The 20,582-nt window shown below is 36.0% G+C and overlaps 1 protein-coding gene across 1 annotated transcript in view; it reads left to right on the forward strand.

Annotated features, from left to right (window-relative positions):
- Positions 1-20,582, forward strand: part of LOC132797543 (protein madd-4) — a 109,440-nt gene that overhangs the window by 83,097 nt on the left and 5,761 nt on the right. Inside the window, 4 exon segments of the mRNA XM_060809290.1 lie at positions 4,843-4,965; positions 17,311-17,604; positions 18,649-19,035; positions 19,148-19,298. Of these exon segments, the coding sequence (XP_060665273.1) occupies positions 4,843-4,965; positions 17,311-17,604; positions 18,649-19,035; positions 19,148-19,298 (955 nt within the window).

Raw genomic sequence — 20,582 nt, forward strand, 5'->3', positions numbered from 1 at the left:
CTAAAGGTCCGTAGCTGCACCTGTGGTGGATGCTGTCGCTTCAGAAGTCGGTTAGTATAGATGCATATTTGAAAAAAAGCAACAGCACCTTGAGAGGTTGCAGTGAAATGTTTAAAATGCAGTTAGATACGGTGTTGAGCTACTAAGCTTTTTTTAGTAACTTTTATTCGCAAGAATATAATAAAACGTGCGAATTCAAATTTAATGTTTATAGCTGTGGTACATACTATATGTATATATTTGTAACCACTTATGTTTTGGCTGTGACTTGAATACTTTCAAGCTTCGCCACCGACACGATATATTTTCAAAATATACCGAAAATTCCACAAAAATACTAAAAATATACCAAATGGTATATTTGGTATATCGATATTGTTCCACCACTAACCCTACATACCACTTGCAATGGCCTCCTCGTGGTGTTCCCTGGATACCGATCAAGTAAATTTACTTAATTGGTAACTAATTCGAGCGGCGACAAACTAAAATAATAATTGACGCGTGCCAATCACTTGTAGTTGCAACAACAACTCTTGCAAAGTGTATACACATGCACACGGGCAAGCTACACACGCATACAACCCACCCCAATTCTAGACAGTTTGGCATTTAGAATTAGATAATATTTCTGAAATAAATAATAATTGTTTTTCATCGGCTAATAATTAAAAAAAAGTATAATTTTGTATATATTTTCTGAAAAAATATTGTTTTTTTTTATTTTTATACTCGCTACCCATAGGGTAAAAGGGTATTATAACTTTGTGCCGGCAGGAAATGTATGTAACAGGTAGAAGGAGGCACCTCCGACCCTATAAAGTATATATATTCTTGATCAGCGTCAACAGCCGAGACGATATAGCCATGTCCGTCTATCCGTCCGTCCGTATGAAACACTGGATCTCAGAGACTATAAGAGATAGAGCTATAATTTTTTTTCGACAGCATTTGTTATGTTTGCACGCAGATCAAGTTTGTTTCAAATTTTTGCCACGCCCACTTCCGCCCCCCTCAAATGAAAAAAATCGAATAACAAGCGTAATTTTAAAGCTAGAGTTACGAATTTTGGTATATACAATAATTACTGTAGTAGTTATGATTCCTGAAAATTTGGTTGCGATCAGATAAAAATTGTGGAACTTATTAAATAAATACTTTTGTATGGGAAAAAACGCCCACTTACTAGGGGTCTTAGTTGCTTTGGCCAACAATCTGGCACATTGTGCCGTCTATGGTATATTTTGAATGGCGTACTATATCAATATACCAAACATACTATTCGGTATATTTTTAGTATTTTCGGTATATTTTGAAAATGATACCGCAATATTTTGCCTTTATTAAAAGTGGGTAGCGGGTATCTCACAGTCGAGCACACTCGACTGTAAAGTTTTAATAAAAAAAATAAAGAATTTATAAATGAATATTTAAATTTTTTAATTTGTAAAAAATGAAAATATAAATAAAAATGAAAATAAAATATAAATAAAAAAAGACGGGATTTGAACCCAAGCATTTTTCCACACCCGCCAACACATTACGAGTAAAGCCAACGCACTTTGATTTTCGCTGGCGGTAAATTGCCAGTATATAGGCACGAAGAGTCGAAGGCACGAACAGTCACTCGACTTCATCTTCGAGACTTTCGTCGCGGCAAAACAAAATTGACGTGCGCTAGCTGCTTGTCAGTGAGGCAACTGTACGTTGCAAAACTTCATATGCATACACATACTAATATAGGCGAGCATGTAGGTACATACACGCATACATAGAAACGAAAGCAGAGTGCAACGAAATACGCCCGTGCTCATCGCTCCGCATTCGATCTGCGACTGAACCCAACGCTGCGCGCCAGTGTTGCCAGAATCTCTGGAGCAAAAATTGCTGGATTTCAGAAAAAAAAAATGCTAAAATTATACAAAAAATAGCCAACAAAATTGCTAAATATTTTAAATGACATTATTTATTAAGTTTGTACATTTTTAATTTATTTAAGAATAAAATCTTGAAATTAAAAATAAAAAAACTGGATTTCGTATTTTTATGATTTTGTTAACACTTAGGGGGCAAATATAACACTTGAAATGCAGGTAACTTTTCAAGTCAGTGAACTCAAATAGCTCATATAATCGAACCACTTGTTTAAATATAAGCCCCGATTTCATTGCAAACTGTTAATCACAATTTTTGCAGTGTATGACAAAAGGAACACATAATAAAAAGGATTTAAGTAAAATAGCTAAAATTGCCAAAAGAGAAATAAAAAGTTGCTAAATTTGTAGCTAATAGCATTTTTAAGTTTAAAAGTTCCAAATTAACTAAAGCAACTAAATTGCTAAACTGGCAGCACTGCTTCACAGTTTCACAATTTCACAATTTGTATTTAGCTAATGAGTGAACGAACTAAGTTCGCACATGAACTATAAACAGAATCGAACTATAATGCAAATTTTATGAGTAAGCCTCAAAATACATCCTATCGGTAAAAGAGCTATCGGAACTTTTTAAAAAGTGCCAAAAGTAGCCGAAGCCTTGAAAAAAATGGTAGATTTCTAGCTAATAGCATTTCACAAAATCTTACAGCTTTTGCAGTTTCAAAATAGCTAGATCTAGCAATAAATTAGCTAAAATCAATTAGCAATAAATTAGTCAAATCAACTGAGACCCCTAGTAAGTAGGGGTTTTTGCCTATACAAAAGTATTTCTTTAATAACTTCCACAATTTTTAACTGATCGCAAGCAAATTTTCAGGAATCACCAAAATTCGCAGTTGTAGCTTTAAAATTACGCTTGTTTATCGAATTTTTGGATTTGCAGGGGCGGAAGTGGGCGTGGCAAAAATTTCAAACAAATCTGATCTGCGTGCAAACATAATAAATGCTGTCGAAAAAAATAGCTCTATCTATCTCGCTCTCTATATAATAGCTCTATCTCTTATAGTCTCTGAGATCCAGTGTTTCCTACAGACAGACTGACAGACCGACTGACAGACAGACGGACATGGCTAGACCGTCTCGGCTGTTGATGCTGATGAAGAATATATATATTATATAGGGTCGGAGATGCCTCCTTCTACCTGTTACATACATTTCCTGCCGGCACAAAGTTATAATACCCTTCTACCCTATGGGTAGCGGGTATAAAAAGCAATTAGCCGATCGCTAACAGTGTCAGAGAGCATGCAGTGCTGCCGGCAGAGGCAGCGCTTCTGGCAGACGCTGTCACAGCATTACATTAACATTAGCTGTCTGCTGTTCCCGACATACGGTGATGCAAAGAATTGAAGCCCAAGTCCCCCCAATGGTCTCAGAATCTCATTGCCCTCGGTGCCCAGATTGTGGAGAATGTTCTTCATTAGTTGAATGAGTAATGAGTTTAACAGAGGAATGTGATTGTAGAATTTCTTCAACCATCCCCTACTCTGCCTAATCATATTCAGTAGTACCCACTTTAAAAAAAGCAATGCCAATCTATGAACCTTAGAGAGCAGACGGAAAACTAAACAATATCAGCTCAAATGAGTTGGAAAAAATATGAACCTGTACAGAAGCAGAAAGGTCATTCAAGACAATAAATCTCTTAGCCTCCTCTACTATTCTTGACATTAACAAACGAAAAAAATATTTCTACTTACAGGCTGTCCATATTGTAAGTAATTATGTTTTTCGTGATTTTTGACTCCCACCCATACAATTTCATTTTTCCGAAACAATCGGTACAGAAATGTAAGAATAAAAGCTTGCAGTGTACAATTTACGTAGTCATTCTATAAAAATAATTACAAACTATAATCAATTAAAATAAAAATTTGACCCTTGTAATACGTTTTTTCGTAAAGTCATTTGAGATTCGCAATAGAGAGCTATTCAGAGCTAAGATTCACAATTGAACCTGATATCAAGTCTATTGCTGATTTAAAAAAGCGAAATGAATTATTTCGTAAATCTATTCTAATTCTTAAAAAAAAATTTGTTTGTTCAAATAATTTTAATTTGATTTCCAGCTGTAATCAGCTGCCAGGGAATAACGATTACATTACTCTTCTGATGAATGATGTACAAAAGATTTAATAATGATCTACCATAATTGAATGTATGAGGATTTGTATATTTCAAATGATGACTTGCATTTACACACAATTTTTTCGCGGATCACGTTAGTTAGAACAATTATAAATTAGTAAAAAAAAAAAAATACATTCCACGACGTTTGCAATCATCAATGATGATACAAGTGCTTTAAACTAAAAAATTTTAGCAAGTAGAACCGCACATGCTAAAAATATTAAAATATTATTGACCTCAATAGATACAACTTACAGGAGAAAGAATTACCGACCTCATTTAGTGTATATATTGTACATATATATGATTTTAATCATGATATACTGCCACATGAGTCGCTCTGCATGAACTCTTTGGTTTAAGAGAATATAAGAGCTATCAAAATTATTCTTCTTGCCATGCCATGCCCCTTGCCCCTTTCGAAGTTAACGTATTAAATGTTCCGAAAAATTCGTATGAAATCTTGTCTAGCATCCGTCTGACCGATTTAAATTCGAAAAAATTAACAGTTTGAAAATACTTCGCGCATATTAATTAATGTCTCTTTCATTTAATAAAATATAATTCTAATTTCATACTATAAACAAAGACAACTGTGATAATATATTTTAAATTTTTTTAATGGGGCAACATTTTTGGTTTACCTATGTATATTTATAAATATTTCTAAGTTAAAATCTTCACGTACATGTATGATTGACAAGAAGTTTAAATAACGCGCACATCGAATTATACTAATTATGAATATTTACTTATTTGCGCTTTATGTAAATAGCATTCGCAACTAGTTCAAACTCAGGACAGAATCCCAGAGCCGGCGAGTGCTAGCAGCGGCAGCAGTCGCTCCAGAACTTTACTGGCCATACCTTATTTTCAGGCGTTACTAAGTAATCTCCAGGTGAGCTCTAACTTGCATTGGATTGATTTTTCGATTTAATTTCACTTAATCAGTTACCGATATAAGTTTCCTCATTATTGTTCGAATTTTTATGATTTCGGTGCACAAATAGTATATATTTATATCCTCTTTTACTTCTTCATTAAAATCATTCGCTTTGCGTATCACTTTTGCTATATGTATACACACATACATATGTAAGTACACATTTTCTTTTGTGTAATTGATATTGTAACGTCTAGTTGACTATGCCAAAGTGCATGTGAGAGTTCTCCATTTAAGCCTGAAAGGGAGTTATAATTGGTTATAATTGTGAATGTGAGACGTGCTAATGGCCAATAATGTGACCATAAATTTGGAGCATGAGCATATTTGTCTTTGACCCAATTCAAACTATTTCTCATCGCTGCTTTTATTAATTATATCCGCTAACATAGGGTAGAAGGGTATTATACGTACCTTTGTGCCCGCAGGAACTGTATGTAACAGGCATAAGGAGGCATCTCCGAACGTATAAATTATATATATTCTTGATCAGCCATGTCCGTCTGTCCGTATCAAACGCACTTATCAAAAAAATTAAAAAATGCTTATAAGAGAACAATACTGAGAGCGCAAAGTCTAATTGTTTTAAATACCGACAATTCATAGATTTTCTTATTATTAAGTTTTACCGGAAATATTAAATTTGTATAACAATCAGGCATGCTCTGGTATGCACTTTTCGTTTTCGTTTTGAAAAGGAAAAAAATAGTTGTCTCATTGGTTTTTAGTCGTTCTTTTAAGACCGCCAACGACTAATTTCTAACCCCACCTCAAATTTGGAAATAAAATTTTGTCGTCAGCAACAACAATTTTCGTTTTGCTGAGCGACCGATAAATCCGACACCATGTTGGAATGAAAAAGCAAGTTAAAAATACTTGTATAATGAAACGGATGGCATTAAATTTGTTGAAGTTGGGTAAAATATGTTTTTTTAAAAATTAATTTATTTATTTAAGTGCTAGGTTTAGGTTTAGGTAGGATCGGCCGCCCCTGCTAGGGGCGAAGCATAGACCAGTAGTGGTTCGTAGCTAAACCGGTAGAGGGTGTCTTCGTCTCATAAGTCGCACAGTATGGATGCATTTTTGGCAAAAGCCAGCAGCATCTTAGGTGGTAACCGAGAAACATCACAAAGTTCGTTATAATTCGGCGAATCAAGGTATTTCATCCGGAGCCGAGATAACGCTAGACATCTACAAAGAAGATGCTCAAGTGTTTCCTTGACTCCGGACTCGTTGCATTTCCTGCACTGGTCACTGTTCGTGATGCCCATCTTTACAGCATGTACAGTCGACAGACAGTGGCCAGTTAAATTGTCGAGCATTAGTCTGCAGTCTTTTCTTGAAAGCAGCATAACGAATTTGGTTAAATTAGTATTAATTGAAGCACACATCAGCCTTGCAGTTTTGCACGAGTTGGTATTGCGCCAGCTCGCGTCCCACTGAAGTCTAGCGTGTACTTCAATTTCCCTACCTAGAGATCTCAGGGATATCGGCACATTGCACATGTTACCGACATCATGCCTTAATCCCTCTTTGACAAGAGTATCTACGATCTCGTTGCCATTGATGCCCTGGTGGCTTGGAATCAAGTAAATACGTACGACCGCGGATGCGTTCAGCGACTCTACTGCTCTTCTGCTTTTCAGGACAGATTTGGACTTGACCACATCTGAGGACATTGATCTTATTGATGACTGGCTGTCAACAAAGATGTAAATATAGTTGTGATTGTTCTGTATACCCCGAGCCACTTCTGCAGCCTTACCTTGCCGAAGATTTCCGCCTGGAATATGCTGCAATGGTCAGGGAGTTTAAAGGAGTGTTTGGAAACCGGGTTGAGGCAGTATACGGCCGCGCCGACTCCGTCGTCCATCTTCGACCCGTCGGTGAAGAGGTTGAGGGCTTAGGGAATGCACAACCCTTCCCTCCAGAAGCCTAGTTCCATGTATATCGTATTAATATGGTCAGTACAGGTAAGGGGAATAGTATAGTCCAAGTCTATTCTAGTCTCCCTACCAATGCTGTGGCCGTAGCCCGATAGACCCCGATTTTCTGTTGCAGCGATCCTAAAGGCCGATTTTGATGCTATGGATAAGGACCATAAGGGTACCTTATATCTTTTCGTGAAGAGGATAAGGTCCGTTTTGTCCGCGTTAATGCTGAGCCCGGCTGATTCGGTCCATGCTTTAACTTCCCGTAAAGTAAGTTTCATTACAAAACTGAGGGTGGTTGGGCATTTCTAAGTTAACAAAATGCTTATATCATCGGCAATTAACTTGCGGGACCGTCTAATAAATTTTTTTAAGTAGGCTGTTCACAACCAGATTCCAAAGGAGAGGCGAGAGAACCCCACCCTGGGGAGTGCCACCTCGCACTTCCTTTGTAATGGCCGAGTCGCCCCACGTAGCCACCACCCGCCTGACATTACGAAGGCGTTTAACCCAGTTGTGAATCGCAGAAGTCGTGTTCACTGAGGTAAGGCCCTTCATAATAGGGTTAGTGGTGACGTTATTGAAGGCGCCTGAAATATCTAGAAAACACACAAGGCATATTCTTTAAAGTGGTCCTCTTCATGAGGTCCGACGCTATCTACGGTTCTTGGACCAAAGCCGCGTAGGCGGACTTTTCCTCTACAGCAAGGAAAAGCTCCGCCGACGCCGTTTTAGACTTATGGAGGTTGAGTTGCAGCACACTCATTAGAGGGTTACAAACTCGCGGGGGGGGGCCTGTCTGCATAGACAGTTCCTCCCCCCACCTCCTCTTTCTCGACAGTCAGGTTGAGGTGCAGGGTGGCGTCGGTCACGCTCTCAAGACGCTCCCTAAGCCTAAGCAACATTGGGTTGTCCTTGCATATTAGGATCTTGACACCATTCATCCAGCCCGTCCCTTCAAAAGTAGGCATTGGGGCATTGGGTCTGAGGCACTTTCCATCCTAACAATCAGTACGCCGACCAGCTTTCTATGGGTCAACCGTCACCGCTCTGCAGACATTTTTCCGTTAGGGTTCCCTTTGTTGATGAGAGAAAACCGCTAGGCGGCGGTTTCAGCAACCGTTGCTTTCTGTCGAGGCCTGTTGCCGTTACTGTCTCTGTGGTTTTTGTTGATGGAGCCAAATGCTCGCAGCCTCTTGCTCACTGAAGCCCCTTGCTTGGGACTCTCAGCAGACCGTTGCACTATGTTGAATTTGACCCGTTTTCGTGGCCAAAACTCATTTTTCGCAAGTATTCAAATTTCCGTTTTTTCAATGTTACAATGTTGAGATATTGTATACCTAAAATGTTAACTTAACAGTTTAGTTTTAAAATATCAGCTGTTAAAGTCAGCTGTTGCAAGCGGACACCACGTGATGTGTTAAATGTTAAATTTGCGGTGAACTTTCAAATTGGCATATCTCCCACATAAAATCATTAAATAACAAAATTCAAAATGAATATTAATTCTTGAGGTTAGTACTATGTGTTGATACTGATAATGTGTTGCGTGTTTTGTTCGTATTTTTCTAACAATTTGTATATTTAGCAAGTGTTGTCCCCTTGTCACTTTTGGAAAGAAAGTTGAACTTTCCAAAAAATTTTAACAAAAAAGTTCAAATTGTATCAGTGAGTGTCCATATACATGTTGTCGATTTGCCAATTCTGAATTTATAATATGTAAGCTCATTATGTGTTTTTTGCGGTTTTTTGCGTAATTTGAATTAATAAGAAGCAACATTTTATTCAGCATTGCAGAACTGCTAGAAGTGTGGCGTCACTATTCGCAAAATGATAAACAAGACCGTGGTAAAGCCTTTGCGATTTTTTTTTCTTGAATAACTTCAATATTTATTATCCGATCTGGACCAAATTAGCAGGACGCATTTAAAATAGGACATTCATCATGGTCTCTAACTTCAAAATTGCTTTAGATATTCGTTTTTTTTTCGATTTCTGTGTAATAACTAGCATACATGAAACCTGCATTCAAAAATCTTGTTAATTTTAAAAATTTTAATTTTGGCCACAGAAACCGGTCAAATTCAACATAGTGCGTTCGCTTGCCGTGGACTCCACCTTCGGGTTGGCAGAACCGGTCTGCACCTTATTGCATTTTGGCTGAGTTAGTTTTCTTGCATCCACGAATTGGCACAAGCAAGCCTCCTTGCCCTGGAAAGACAGGTTTGCTACGCCACTGAGCCTAGCGTGAATGAGGTGCAACCGTGGAGGTGCTGACGATAGGGCGAGATGACTGAAAAAGACGACGTTCCTCTTCCACCGTAGAAGTTGACGCAGCGCTCTCTTGGTCCGAGTCGGCTAAGACAACGGCATCAACCTCGAGTTGTTGATTGTGACAGTATTGTTACAACTGACTTGGCCTGCAGCCACCGCATCAGAGGTATGACCGCTGGCGACACGCAGAGAGGATCTCACCCCCCGTGCCCGCCGGGGGTAGCAGTCACGCCTTCCACCAACGTTTGGGCTGACATCTCAGCCTGGGTTAATTTTTTAAAATGCTTTTTTTAAAATGACATTATAGCTAATTTTGTTCTTTGGAGCCCCCATAGCGTTTTCAGTCTGACCGCCAGACACCTCGTACCATGGATTCTGCTTCTTATCTACAGACAGATGCCGAAAGATAAGGAGCAGAGTCCTCAGCTAGGATCGGCAGTACCTGAAACGTCAGCGCATAGTAGAGATCTGCTACCCGATGACAATGAGGTAATACATATCCTACCCAGCCAGCACCCTCGGGGAGGGTTCAGTAGAGGATTATTGTCAGCCAATTGATTGAAGTGCTAAAATTGTATACAAAAAAGGTGTTGAAATCACCGGAATGAAATCGATTAATAAGGTGATCCCCATTTTTAGGTGCAAGCAACTGCCTGCCGTTCCACTGATTTTTTTAAAATAAGCTTCAAATCTTTCATTGCAAAAAAGACAAAATAGGAAACATAAATTATCTATGCAGGATAAAATTATCCTTATGTGAGTTCTATCCACACGAGAGTCATTTCTTCACGTTGTTTACTTCTGACCAAAACAGCTGTTTCAGCAGTAAAAAATGAAACGTTTCAATAGCAAAATGATGACCAAAAACTTGTGAAAACCGGAGAAAGAAAATTAAGACATCAGTTCTGCTGTTTTTGTTCAGTTGTGGATCACTTTTCGAAGTGCATAACGAGCAATTTTATCTTGCCGAAATGAAAAGTAGATGCCTTTTTCTATATTAAATCAGATCTTATTTGCAAAAAGAAACAAATAGAAGGTCGCACTCGACAAGTTCCGTCAGATAATTACGCATATTACTTTCTATTCGAAAGATAAAAGGTGATTCGCTTGATTAAGCTATGGGGAAACGCTAAAGATTAAGTTTATACAGCAGGAGATAATAATTCATCAAGTCGAAAGCTGTAATATCCATTTTCATATTATAGTACACCCTATTTATTGCAAATATACCAGGTGTACTGGTATGAAATGAGCGGCTAGATAGAAATGTCGTTAGGGAACATTTGTTGTGAACGAGCCTTTATTAATTTTTTTTTTAATTGCTATGACATCTGTAAAACATATTTAGTATACATCAAGTCATTGAACAGACAACATAGTTTTTCATCGTGTTAAAAATATCGAATTTTGTGCCAGAAAGTGATGATTTGCGGAACGCAAAGAAAACCAGAAGAGTGTGGTGTACTACGAGCTCCTAAATCCTGGTGAAACCGTTAATACTGATCGCTACCGAGAACAAGTGATTAATTTGAACCATGCATTGATCGAGAAACCACCAGAATGGGCCAAGGTAATTTTGCTCCATGACAATGCACCTGCCCACAAAGCAAAACTGGTTCAGGATACAATCAAAACACTTGGCTGGGAGCTGCTACCCCACCCGCTGTATTCACCAGTGGTATCCACAAATTGCCAGAAAGTTGGTCAAAATGTGCAGAAAACAATTGCCAATACTTTGAATAAAATGTTTTTTTACTTTCCCATTAATAATTAGTGTCTTATGTTCACAAAAAAAACGCTCATTTCATACCGGTACACCTGATATTTATTTGATATAGAAAAAAGTATTTTTTTGAAATTTACAAAAGTATTTTATTTAACTTAGCAGGTGGTTTATGTTTACGAACTATCAAAACAGTAACATATTAAATTCTAAAATCGATATGTCGATAAATTATATCATAGCACAAAAAATAATCGTTATTGCATCCAAAGGAAATAACACCTTACAGTTGCAACTTGCAACCATATTTTCCATACGGTCTCGGCTCGACAAATATGTATATGTTGGAGAGTGAGTAAAGCAGCATCTCGTGTCGGCACATTGCCACTGCGTAGTTGTAGGTGCGTTTCGGCACATTGGCACTACGTAATTAAGAGTGTGCATGTTAGATTGCATCCTTTATTTGCGCTGTGATTGGTTGTCAGCACTTTGTCGCTTTGACAGGTAGAGTTATTGCAGGGCGACAGCGACGAGACGCTATCGCATAGTGTGGTTAGATGGCTATGGCGTAGGCTGTAAAAGGATCGAACAGGCAGTGTGCTCTAGAAATTGCCAGAGAAAGCATCGGAACTCGCTTCGCGATAATGAACGAACAGACTTCGGTAGAACAGACTCCGACATATATATACATATATTTCAGGGGTCGGTTTTGCACCGTTCTGTCTATTACTTAAATTTCCTGTAAGCGCAAAATGATAATACCGCAACCTCAGGGTAGAGTAAATATTTTTGAATTACGTAAATAGAAAAACAAGTAAGAAAGCTACAGTCGAGTTTACTCGACTATAAGATACCCGCAACCTATTTTGAATAAAAGCAATATATTTTGCGGTATTATTCTCAAAATATACCAAATATGCTACAAAAATACTAAAAATATACCAAATTGTATATGTGGTATAGCGATATAGTACCGCATTCAAAAGATACCCTCGACGGCACAATATACCAGATTGTCAGCCAAAGCAACTAAGACCCCCTAGTAAGTAGGCGTTTTTGCCCATACAAAAGTATTTCTTTAATACCTTCCACAATTTTTATCTGATCGCAATTAAATTTTCAGGAATCATAAAATAGTTGTTATTGTATACACCAAAATTCGTACCTCTAGCTCCTGTTACATACATTTCCTGTCGGCACAAAGTTATAATACCCTTCTCCCCTATGGGTAGCGGGTATAATGACTGACGATCATTCCGATTATTGATAAAAATAGTTTAACATTTTTTTTCGCCACGTAACGCCATCGAATCATATAATAACTTTGTACCTCCAGGTATGTTAATGCAGGAGGAGGCATCTCCAACCCCATATATAGTCTTTATAATTTCTAAAAATTTTGTTCCGATCATATAAAAATTGTAGAAAAGTATTTAAGAAATTCTTTTGTATGGGAAAAACTCCTACTTACTACTGGACTTATTTGTTTGGTCTGATAATCTGGTATATTTTGCACTGTATGGTATATTTTGAATGATACTATATAAACATACAAAGAACAAAGCATTTAATATGTTTTAATATTTTTGTGGTACTTTGATTTGGTGTATTTTAGAAATAATACTGCTCTGGGTTGTCGAGCACACTCGATTGTAGATTTCTTACGTGTTATGGTTATACCTTCTGCCTATTACGTACATTTTCTGCCGACCAAAGTTATGTTATCCTTCTACCCTATAAGTAGCAACTATACAAATTTGCCAAAATGAAAGCATATCCTATACAGACTCAATTTTTCAAGTTTAATTACTTAATTATTTTATTACCAGCAATATGAAACTAGGATCAGGGTATCTTGACGGTCGACCAGTCTCATGTAGCGCTTTTTACTTGTTTTTGTTTATTAGTAGATGGTTAACTATGTATGTATATATGTACATATGTATAAATGTACAGAACATAGTTGTCTATGGCAACGTTTTTCAAACTTTCCATGCGTGAAAATTTAATGACGTGGGTATTTAAATGGTTCCTTGCCGAGTCTAAAATAACCGGATCACTGGGCAAAAACGTTCACATTTTTCACTTATCAGCGTACTTAAGTTACAAATATTAATATCATACGTTAATAGGTTTTCATCACTAAATTTACCAAGAAATTTGTATACCTATTTATACCAAAACCAGTCACAACGTTTTGCGTGTGTATATTTTGTATGTTCGACAATGTTTTAAACATAATTGATAAAACATTAAATTAATAAAAAAAAAATTGGGAGCAGTAATTTAAGTTCTTTATTAAAATAAATATGGTTTTAAAGTAAAGTCAGTTCCGCACTTCATTTTTGGTTCCATAAGAAAAACAGCTTCCTACCTTTTCTTTCGTATGCATCACGTGCATACTGTATTCCAATAAAAGTTTTCAATTTATTTTTTTAAATTGCTCATTTCCGCTCTCGAATACATTAAAAAACACCGGGGCTTCGGTTTTCACATTCACATTTCGTTTTCATTTTAGAAACGAAAAAATTGGTGCTCCCATTTTGATACTCACAAGTTTGTCTTGCCGAAATGAAAAGTTAACGGAAAAAAATTGGTTGACTCATTGGTTTTAAATGTTAGTTTCAAATATATACATATTTGCGAAAAAGTGAAAAGGTAAGTATAATGATTTCAGGGGGGAAAGCATAAATCATCTATGCAGGATGAAATCATCTATATGTGAGCTTTATCCACTCAGGAAATTCAAAATGCGAAAGGCCAAAACAGAAGTCCGCTGTTTCAGAAGCAAAAAATTAAACGTTTCGATAGCAAAACGATGACTTATAAAAACCGGAGCAACTAAAAACGAAAATGTCGTTTTTGGTCCCAAAACATATTAAACACTTTACAAAGTTTCCAAAACCTTACAAATATCAATTATAGGTTGATTGATTTTTGCAAATAAAACAGTTCGATGTGTACTTCAACTAACGAGTAATAGGAAGGATATTTCGTTGTGTAACCAGTCAACGAGGGTGTCTTTGCAAAACATTCCATATTCAGATGTACTTTAAAAATTAAATTTCATACATTTTTATTTACATTTACTTCAAATTTGTATGCATGTGAGATTAAAAACAGCGCCCCATCATTGAAAATTTCTGAAACCTTCCGCTCATAGAAAATACATATGTATTTATCAACAGGTCCATGTCGAAGATTTATGTATATATATCAGATTACATCAGAGTGTTAGTATTAGTAGTTTACAAATATATAGACCTTTTGATGAAATACAACAATTATAAAGCACATGACGCGGGATTCCCAAAAGTACACATACTTAAGAAAAAGTGGCTGACGAACGGACGCCGACCATGGCGACCGGTCATTACCCGAGATTCAATATTAAAGTTTTTTTAGAAAAATGGATGCTAGCGAAAAGGAATTTCGAAGCAACTGTTAGCTATAATCTTAATAAGCCCTAATAATTATTACCTTTATGCTCTCTTCTCCTAACTTCCATTCATTCATTAAACCATTTTATCAAGTGTAGAGCCACTTTTAGCTGATAATGTGTGTATTTTACTTATGATATATGTATGTATTTCAACTGTGATCGTGTTTCGAGTTTCAGGAAAAGATCATTTTTCTAAATAATCATATAACAGCTTGATAAAGTCGCTGTCAAAAATTGTCTACTCAATAGAAAAAGTTCCAAAACAGAGATTGGTTTTTCCAAAAAGGGCGTAAAAGGCCAAGGGCAACAACATATTTACATATGGGTAATTCCATAACGGAATTTGTCCCGTGCGAGACTTTACATTGAAAATAACATAAACTGAAACAATTTTAAGAATAAGAAAAGTTTATTTTTATAGCTCTAGATAAGTACTTTAATTAGAGCTAAGAATGGTTTTGGAATTTTCTTTCTATTTTGTTTTCTGTTGTGATAATTGCAAAAATTAACCAATTCGTACGCAAAACCAAAAAAATTAACGAATTTATATATTTTATCGTAAAACAGATGAAGTTCCTAAAATCAATCTTAGTTCTTAATATAGTGCTTATCTAAAGCTTTAAGAATAACATTCACTTATTTTTAAAATTGTATCAGTTTATGTTATCTTCACTGCAGTGCACTGTAAAAAGTCTCGCACGGGACAAATTTCGCCATGGAATTACCCATATACAGGGGTGTTACAGAAAACACTCACTCGAATTTCACTTCAATTTCACTTGTAGATGCCTCAGACCCTTTTGACGCCGATTTTGATTTACAGTGATACTACCTTTTTTGAAAACGAATTTGGATCACAAGTGTTTAAACAAAAAAATGCATTGAAAATGTATTAATGGATTGACATTTTTTACTTATTTTCGAATTTATTGTGCAATTGGTAAAAAAAAAAACATTTGCAGCATGTATTTTTTAGATAATGCGGCAAGAGAAAAATTGATAAAAGTTTGCAGTAAACAAAACAAGTAAAGTATTTTTTATGACATCGCACACCTCAACAATATTCCGCAATGTCATGAAAAAAGCACACCTACATATGTACATATGTATTTTATGTACATCGTATGTATGTACATCGCATTTTCTTCTCCCTCTGTCTAATTACTTTCATTTTTTCAAATTTGGTTTATTTTTTAAAGAATTGCATGGCAATTTAAAATTTTCAGATGGGATTATCAGCTGATTTTCATAGATATCGGACTTCTTTTTAACAAATATAGCAAAATAACATATGTTATATGCCAAAATACGATCACCTTTTTAGAATAATAGCCGCATGATCAATAATGCAGCTTCATTAGCCACGGCCTCTCTCACACCCAACCGCTTATGGAATTATGCAGCGAATTATGCTACTCAACTGTAATTTATATATATGATGAAGCCTAGTCTAAACAGCGAATAAACATTTGTTTAATAATTATTAAAATTTAATTTATTAAAAAAAAAAAACATATGAAATTATATTCTTTGGTATTGAAGACAATATCCCAAGCACAGCATGCAATGTTTTTTGATTTCAAATTTCATATGCAGTCCTGCGACTACAGTTTTTTTTTTCACGAGAGAGGGCCTAGCTTCGTATGGTTAATGTACTCTACTCTGTACTCGCTTTTCGATTTCTCCAAAAACATAATATATAAAAATCAAAAATTCTTTACGTTGTATGTGAACCTTTAATGAAGGATTTATGTTAAATTTTAGTTTACCATAGCTGCCCAAAGTTGACGACTTTAGCTTCTCTGAGAGAAATGAGGCCGTGAGGATATTTCATCAAAGAAAGCTAAAAAATAATGTGAAGATATCGATAATTTGTTACGTGTAAGAGACTGGAATAACCGCGGTTCTTATTTGTGTTATTGTCGCTCGAATATATGTAACTAAATACTATTTATTATGCAGTGTATTGGTGTTTAGTATTTTAAATTTACTTGACTAAAGCTTTCTCACTTTATTTTCGATTTCATATTTGGTATGACAATGTTACCAGAGTTTTCGGCACTGGCGTAATTCAGTTGTAAATAAGTCCCACAGTGTGTTTACAAAATAATTATAATTTGCTTTGGGTAGACTAGAAATAAGAGGATCGAATACCCGATACAACGGTAATATGAGCGAAAGTTATTGTAGGTGGTATGAGGACAATATAACGTCTAAGAAACGCACTTCAACAGATGAACTAGTGAAACTGCACAAGAAATGCAATTGCAACAACAGCATATCATATTCTACAGTATTGTCGCTGTCAAATGACTCTTGGGAAATCATTTTTTTATGTTTGAGTCTGAATTCTAGCTTGTAATTTTGGCATTGCTGGTTGAAGAATAGGGCCCCAGGCAGCTTTAAATGAGTAATGCCCAGACTATAAAGACAATTCCTTTTGTTGGAAAGTTCAAAACAGCAAAAACCATATCCATATTCCAATAAATGGAATGCTACATATTAAGAAATGTACAACGTTGTGGATAAAACGAAATGGTATGAAGTCAAATACTAAATGTTCTTTTCTACTCACTGCCAAATTTGATAGTCATATTCTGGTTACCGAGGGCCACGTGCTCTTGTTGTGGTTCAATGGCTAATCGGATTTTGAAGTGGTGATTGAAAGACATGATACAATTGACGTGGGTAATTCAAGAAGATAGTACATGCATGAATGGCTTACTTACACATGTATATAAAATAACTAATGTGCATTATATACTTCACACAATTTGCAATTACATTTTATAAATACATATAAAAAATAAAAATTACCGAATTACTTGGCAACTTCTGTAATGATGAATGCTGTCATCATAACGTTTTTCAAAGCAAATTTTTAAGCTAAATATAACTTACCCATCTATATTCTTGCTCTAAATCTACAGCTATTGTGGCCGCTGCAGCCCTTTAGAAAGTCGCGCGGCCAGCAAATATGGCATGATGTACCTTTTGATTTGGAACCACAACGTTTGGAACAGGATGAAGCATTAAACGAAATGACTAAAGATTTGCAGACGGAGTCTAGTCGTATCATGCCCGTAAGCAAGTCGCCAATAAAAATAGCAGAGGCTTTTACCAATTTGAGACATGCAAAGAACGATCGATATATATACAAATGGCAGCTGGGGGAGTGGTCCAAGTGCTCACAGCAGTGTGGTGCCGCAGGCGGCGGATTGCAGGTGCGTATCAATATATATGTAGTTACATACATACATACACACATATGTATATACAGATATACATAAAGTTATCTGTCCCGACTGGTGATTTGTTTTCGAACTATAGCTTAAGGTAGCGCCTAGAAAGTTAATTCTTTCTCAATAAATTAAAATAAAAGTAAGATTGTTATTAGCAAATGTTTATTCAGTGTGTGTGGAAAAAGCGATTCTTAATCCATATAATAAATATTCGAAGGTACCGTTACAAAAAAGGGACAGCCTTTTTTAATAGTTTTTGTTTTTAAAATAATATATGCTTAAGATGGAACATGTTTCATAAGGTTTATTTTTTGGATGCTTCACATGTCCCCTAATGTGTTAATACTGAAAGTGGGAGGATATGTTTAGTCGTTTTTTTTAATGTTAAAACAACAATAGAACTACCTGCAATATTTTATGTTGCTTCTAAAAACGAAATAATTTAAACAATAGAAATCAAAGTAGAGAAAATGGAACCGTAATAAATGATTTAACTATTATATTTTGGCCTACCAAAGTTGGTAATCCCAGTCACACTGATATTTGTCGAAAAATAAATTTGAAAATTCATCAACGCTTTAAGCTCAAAATTACATGAAATCGCATTATTTTGCGAGAATCCCAAATCAAATGATATATACACAAATAAATTATGCTCTTCGGTACTATTAATTTCGTTAGTATCCGTCTTTTATATGGCCAAAGCTGACACGCAGATTTAATGTTTGCCAGTCTGTCAAACCTTCTGAATTAATTAATGAGCGTGCCATAAGAAGCATTGTCAAAAAATTTAAGCTTTATCTTTTATCGTCTTTCAGACAGACGGACAGACGAATATGGCTATATCGTCTCGGTTCTTGACACTGTTAAGAAAATATATTCTTAATGGAGTCAAAAGTGCCTCTGTCTGCCTGTTACGTGCATAAAGTCCTGCTGACATAAAGTTACAATACCCTTCTACCCTATGGGGGGTATAAAAACACCAAAAGTAAAAGAACTAACATCGTGTTCATTTCATCTCCACAGCGCCGCTCGCTGAGCTGCCAGCGTACGGAAACAAAGGCATCGACATGGAGGACAACTGGAAAGACACCAACGACATCGATGTCAAATGGCAACAGTGTATATGTCGTTGAAAATGCACAGTGCACAGCCCAAGGGCTGGATTTGCCCAACACGTTCCAGAGCTGTGGCGACGAGCCCTGTCCTTACTGGACCAAAGGAGATTGGACGCTCTGCCAGCATTCGCTTTGCCATGAACGCAATATTGCCGTACAGCGGCGTGAAATAAGCTGTCGGTATGAAAACGGCAGTTTGGGTACTGCCTGCCATGAGTATCAGAAACCACCAGCGCGTCAAGAATGCCACAATGAGCGCTGCAAGGGTGTTTGGCATGTGGAGCCGTGGTCTGAGGTTCGTGGCGCCTTCCCTTCTCTTCTATATTCATTATGTCCCGACTCAACATAAAGCAAATATTTTATTAATGACAAATACCATTTCATTCTATTTCGAATTTGTTTTATAGTGCAATGCGCCATGTGGTCGTCAGGGAATAAAATTTCGCATTCTGCAGTGCGTCTGGTATGGCACTCATAGACCCGCGGGTAACGTCTGCAAGCATCACCCTCGGCCAGTGGTAATGAAAGTGTGCAAAAGTCGGTCTTGTCAAGCCAAAAGTAAGTCCAGCAAAAAAAAATTTAAATAATGTAAGCCGAAAATTAAATACCGCTGAAAGAGTACTCTTACTTATCGGGGTGACATTTGTTTTCACTTATTCTACATTTAATATACTACAAAATAGCATAAAAGAATTAAAAGTTAGAATAGCAAAAAAATGAAAAAAAAAACTCGCATGTACTCACTTATGCACCTTTGGCACTTCAACTTTCTTATCAACAAAAAAAATTATATACTTTTAAATTTACAATAACATTAATATGTTGTCCACTAGCCCTTATTTTTTAATGACCTTTTCGACTCGTTTTGGTTACTATCAACCAAATTTTTTAAAATTTTTGCAAAGATTCTCCGGATCGTCGCCAGCAATATTGACTGGAATCTATTGAATTTGGATTCGACTGACCAAATTACATGTTTCCAGACTTCTATTGCTATGTTTTTATTTTTTTAAATAGTTTTATTTTTTGATTGGATAATTTATAGGTGATTTAATTCAGTCTGATAATGTAATTCTGTAAAGATTTTGTAATATCGGTGGTTGTTTGTATTTTCTATTCAAGACAAGGGTATTTCCTTCCTCAGACGAAGCCCATTTGTTTTTGTCAATAACGGATCTTCAAACATATTTTTTATTTATGTAATGACATTGATATTAAATATTAAAAGACCATTCACAAATAATAGTAAAGGTAGGAGTTTTAATTTTGTTTCGAATTAGAAATGCAAATTTCGAATGTGGTGCTATTTCGTCAATTTTTCTGCTAAAAAATTAAAACAAAAACAAAATGACTAATCATGTCTCATCACAAAACAACAAAAACAAAATTTTATCAAAGACTGTATTTGATATTTTGATATAGTACTAAATTCAAACCGAAAGGCAAGTGATTCTACTTTCCGAGTGCCTAATATGATCGGGTGCCGACAGCCTAATGCAACGGTGTGATAAGCACAAACACTTACATTATCGACATCATTTTGTGATCGTATCACAGATCGTATTTATTGCAAATACACTTGGCCCTCACTTAACAGGAACTCTTTTAGCACGAACTCGGTCTTACATCGTTACAAATTTGCCGCCAACTCCCTTTTAACACGCTAAAAACCTCGTTCTTACACGATTGCAAAATCCTATTTTTGATAAAGAGCCACTAAAAAATTAAACATGTTGAAACAAACTGTCTTAAAGTGTAAATATTTCAAATTTAATATGAATAGAAACATATGATCTCCTTACTTTTTAACATTTTTAAGTTTCTATAAAGTTTAACCTGTTA

Source organism: Drosophila nasuta, unplaced genomic scaffold (assembly GCF_023558535.2).
Source record: "Drosophila nasuta strain 15112-1781.00 unplaced genomic scaffold, ASM2355853v1 ctg14_pilon, whole genome shotgun sequence".
NCBI lineage: Eukaryota > Metazoa > Arthropoda > Insecta > Diptera > Drosophilidae > Drosophila > Drosophila nasuta.